Below are 5,189 nucleotides of genomic sequence, written 5' to 3' on the forward strand. Positions count from 1 at the left end.
GCCGCCGCCTCCCATTTAGTTGCCATAGAGACGTGTCCCAGTGGGGGGGCGCTCAGTACTCTTGGCTGACCAACTCCTCATCCAATGAGAACACAGCATATTAACCAGTGAAGTGCTGCTGGATGGGTGTATGTTTTTTTTCTTTTTTTTTAATTATTTAATTTAATTTTGTTTTATTTTACAGTTTTTCCAAGGTGTCTAAAAGGTGTAATGTGCTATGTGGCAGCTATGAGTACTGTGTCTTTATTCCAGGTGTGAAACAATGCTGACAAATCAAGATTTTATTATTTGGCTATTTAAAAAAAAAAAAAGGTGTACTGTATTTATGACACTATATAGACATAAGTAAAGCTGTTTTTTAAAAATGTGGGATGTTTTGTTGTTCCTTTCGAAGTCATCCGAGTCAGGCGAAAGTATTGAAAATGGTCTTTATTGCAAGAATTTGGACAGAAAATATCACTTTTTTGGAACATCTACAAATACACAACAATCTTAGTTATAAAAGTCAAAAATAAGTTAGCAAAAAATAAAAAAAAATAAAATGGCAAAACCACTCTGTAGAAAAAGGGAACGTATTTACATCACTAGCATTCATAACCAGTTTAAATTAAGCAGATCTTGGTCAAAACTGCCATGGTACATATTGGCCCCACAAATAAAACTCATGTTTATTTATTTTTAAGCATAAAAACACACACAAAAAGAAGAATGAAAGATCAGGGAAAGGTTTCGAAAACAAAGGAAAACTTAAATTAAGTAAGGACAAAAAACAAACAGTTTTTTTGTTTCGTTGTTATTCCTCTGTAGCTCTGTCAGACTGGAGACGTGTCAGAGACAGAGACCCACTCTTCTAGTAACTATAGGTGTTGGGTTCATGCAGCAAAAGTCGTTGGGTCTCTGGACCGAGGTCACGCGGCTCTGACGGGCAGGTTGTATGTGGACCACAGGATAAGGCAGGGAATAAAAAGGGAATAAGGCCTCATTGTGAACATAAAGGAATTCAGTTTTGGCCTCGCGCACCCATAGATCAGCAGAGTTACAATCCTGATAAATCACAAATTTTAGCATAAGACACAATAAATTAAACTGGAATTGGGGGTTGGTTGTCACTGTCAGCCTCCTTTTGCCAATTGTGGATTACTTTTTCTTTTTTCTTTTTCTTTTTTCTCTTTTGTTTTGTGGCTCTCTGTGCACCTATGGGTCCAACATGTGGTGGTGGTCTTTATTTGGGAATGTCCACAGGAAAGGCCACAGCTCCGTCCGCTGCAGAGATGCCGTCCACGATGGAGGTCAGCGCACGCATGTTCCCCTGCTCTGGAGAGTCAGCGGCGCTCAGGAGATCTGCAGAGACACAGTATGAGTGAGTGTGTGTGTGAGTGTGTGTGTGTGTGTGTCAGGGAGGGAGTCGAGGACACACACACACACGCGTAATCGTGCCGACTAATGAGAGTGTGTGTGAAGTGTACTCACCCTCGCTGCTGTAGCTCTGCGTGCACTGCTCCGGGGTGCTGCTCCACTCGGGGCTACTGCAGCAGGTGCTGCCTGAACTGGGCTCGCTTGACAACAACACCTGTTACCATGGAGATGCACACACACACACACACACACACACAACATAAGTTCCTGTCAGTCAATCTGTGTGTTATGACATGGCACACTCTAGTCCACACACACACATTACAGTGGAAGTGTAGTAAAAACGCACACACATACACACTCAGACGTAACCAATACATCCTGTGACTTGAATTGACTTTAACAATAGAAAATACAAATAAAAGTTATATAAGAACATTGAAATGATTTGATATTGAGTATTTGTGAAGGATTTTTACCAAAGTTTCTGCTTTTGTTATATTTCCACACCTGTCAGTTCTGCTTTTTTTGTTTAATGTCTCATTGAAACATGAGATAAAAACTGGATTTTCACTTAAAACATGAAAATGATTGACACAAAGTTACCATCTTATCTCTACCTAATGAAATATTTTTAAAAAATCATCCTCATCCATTGATCAATTCCTGAGCAGATCACTTCATCAAAGTCACACATGAGCATTTTTCCACCTTTGTGCCATTTGTCTTTATCCCTGTCTGTCCTTTTTCTGTTCTCAATGTTTGATAATGTGTCCTTCTTGCTTCTCCATCCCTCCATCTCTCCTCCATCTGTTGTCTCATCATCTACTCACTCTGGCCTGGGTCTGGCTGGGCCGGTAGGAGTGCAGCCCCTGTTGTTGTCCCACCGCCTCGCTCCCGTCCTGCTGGTTGAGGGAGGACACCAGGGCCTGGAGCCGCTCGATGTACTGGATGGCGCTCCGCAGGATCTCCACCTTGGGCAGCCTCTGGTTGGGGTTCATCAGGGTGCTCCTCTTCAGGGCTTCGAAGGCCTCGTTCACCTTCTTCAGACGCCTCTTCTCCCGCAGCGTGGCCGCTCTCCGCCGGTCCATGGTCACCGTCTTCCTCTTGCAAAGCTTGCAGGCCCAGGGCAAGCACTGACCCGGGCAGTGGGGCTCGGAGAGAGGCGACAGGCTGGACGGAGAGGCTTTGTCCTCCGTCCCCGTCACCCCCGTGACAACTCCAACTCCAACTCCAACTCCAACGCCTCCGGACATACTCCCGCACAAGCCCATCATGGAGCTCCTGTCCTGGTAGTTTGCGCCTTGGTCGTAGCCCCCGGGCAGGCGAGTTTGGAAGTAGCTGTCCCCTCCTTCGTAGAAACGCTGGTCAGGGAAGAAGTAAGGGTTGGTCTCAAAAAGCTCCATGGTGGTGGTGGACAACGCTGCTGTCAGTGGTCTGCTGGATGTGAGGGGGGCAAAGATCCCTGCTTCCCCTGAAATGAAACTGCTCTACTACTACTAGGCTACTACTACTACTACTGTACTGTACGTGGTCTAATCAGTCCTGCAGCCGGAGCGTGTATGTTGTGTGGTGTGTGGAGTGTATGTACGCGTGTGTGTGTGTGTCTGTGTCTGTGTGTCTGTCTGTCTTCGTCCCCCCGGCCTGAGTTTGTGTGATGAGTGTGGAGACGTGTGGAGAACAACTGGTGTGGAGCAACTGTAGGCTGGCATTTAAACCCCTCTGCCTGCTGCAGGATCACAGGGTTAAATTTAGCACGAGCCCCCAGAAACCTGACCTGACGTTTAGCTGTTGCTGCACATCTACACTTCACATCTCTGTTGGGCCCGGGCCTCTGGGGGCTTTAAGGGCCCGTTTTGTGTGTGTGTGTGTGTGTGAGTGTGCCCTTGTGTGTGTCTTAAGAGGCCAGGATATGATCAAGTTCCCGTGGAAATGGGAGAGATATTGATAACCCCTGGATCAAAGATGTCCGTCTTAATGAGCTAATCCCAAACTCGCGTCTCTCTCCCTCTCCGTGGCACCATACATGTCCCTGCCATTGGTGACCGGGGGGGAGGAAGGGAAGGGGATGGGGAAGGGGAAGAGGAGGGGGTTGGGGTTCAGAGACAGCTGTCACTTCTACTAGGAGCCAATGATATGCAATGACAAGAAGTTGTTTGACTCCCGGTTCTTGATGGGATGGAAACAAGGCCGGAGATTGTTGTTTACTTGGAACTGGGTCACAGGTAAAACATTTGCCCCTTTCGTTGTGACCTGATGGTTTAGGTCGAATCAGATGATCAGCGAGCGATGGAGCGATGGACAAGCGAGGGAGGGAGGTTGGTGGCTAAATATGTAGCCTAAAACCTCAGATGACATTGTTGCCATTGTTTGGTGAGACTTGGTTTTATGTAACGGCATTTATATCTGCTGACTTTCCCCTCTTAGATGATTGCACAGTGTGACGCAAGTGAGACAGGTCTGTGCAGGAACAGACCAGAGTACAGTGAAGTGGCCGGCACTGGGCAACAACAGGTTCATGGGGGGGTGGGGGATGAAGGGGGGGCAATAGAGAGAGAGATGACCACTCAGAGGTTCGGCCTTCATCGTCCTCCTGACCTCTTCCAGTCAGCAGTGGTGGCGTTAGCCTTTAGCTTAGCCACCAGGTGTTAATCCTTCCAGGACATGTCTCACCTCATAGCTCACCGGCTAATTCAGACTGGCTCCTTCCACTAGCATGGACGGTCGGCCGGGGCCAAAACACACACACGCACACACACTCACACACACACACACACACGCACACGCACACACACTTCTGTCAGTAGAGAAGTGGCCTGGAGTGACAGGCATAGTGTGAGATGTGTTACATCCCTGTGTATCCCATATCACTACCATAGGTTAATCACCGCAATACACATATCAGGACAGGAAATGTTTTCTGGATGGGTGGGGGTGGGGTTGGGGTGTTGTGGGCATAATAGTGACTGGAAAGCACCGTCAGTGACGCTCAAAGACAAGCTGTGGGACATTTGTCACGTCCTTTCTCTTTCTCTGAGTCTTAAAGGGACAACGAGGAGTTTTGGAAAGCGGAGGTGTTTTCACACTACATTTCCCATGACCCTCCGCACGCACGGTGAAATTCTTGGATCGGCGAAAGCCAAAACATTTGCCAGAAAGAATGTTTTCATTAATCAAGAATGAAAGTCGAAGATTTTAAGACGATCAGATACCGTCGTAGTTCCGACCATAAACGGCGATCCGGCGGTGTTATTCCCATGACCCGCCGGGCAGCGTCTGCGAAACCGAAAGTAGGAAATGCTGGGCGAGCCGACCACTAAATAACAATAACAAAGTAGCGATAAAGACAAAACGATATATTTACCGAAAATGGACCCATTAACAAGTGTGGGTAACGTAGATTCATCCACATTAATATGACACTTTTTTATAACCAAATACAAACTCCTCGTTGTCCCTTTAACTTTCATCCATCTACCATCTATCAAAGAATATAAGATGGCAAACATAAATTTACACCATAAAAATAATACATAATATCATAGGTTCATATAGAACAAAACAAACCAAGAAGCAGTAAAAGAAGTTTATAAATTAAAATAAGACTTTTCTCACTCTTATATTTACCTTTTGCTAGCTCATATAATATATATATATATATTGCCATTTTTGTCCATTTCTATTGCCTAACTTTATTTATGAAACTTCAACATACGCAATGTTTGCTACTATAAACTCTAAATAACAAGGTATACAAGCATGACTTTACTTTTGTGACTCACTGTTTTGGTTCTTGTGTGTCTTCTTAATCTAATGAGGCAGCTTGTTAACCA

At 45.6% G+C, this 5,189-nt stretch overlaps 1 protein-coding gene across 1 annotated transcript; it reads right to left on the reverse strand.

The window, feature by feature from the left end:
• Nucleotides 1-523: 523 nt before the first annotated feature.
• myog (myogenin) lies at nucleotides 524-3,027 on the reverse strand. Its single transcript, XM_083972745.1, has 3 exons — nucleotides 2,190-3,027; nucleotides 1,471-1,570; nucleotides 524-1,341 (listed from the first exon to the last, which is right to left on the reverse strand). Exons 1-3 carry the CDS (start codon nucleotides 2,760-2,762, stop codon nucleotides 1,223-1,225), a joined length of 792 nt encoding a protein of 263 aa, XP_083828871.1. The 5' UTR covers nucleotides 2,763-3,027; the 3' UTR covers nucleotides 524-1,222.
• Nucleotides 3,028-5,189: the final 2,162 nt, after the last annotated feature.

The sequence above is a fragment of the Trachurus trachurus genome, assembly GCF_905171665.1.
Source record: "Trachurus trachurus genome assembly, chromosome: 5".
NCBI lineage: Eukaryota > Metazoa > Chordata > Actinopteri > Carangiformes > Carangidae > Trachurus > Trachurus trachurus.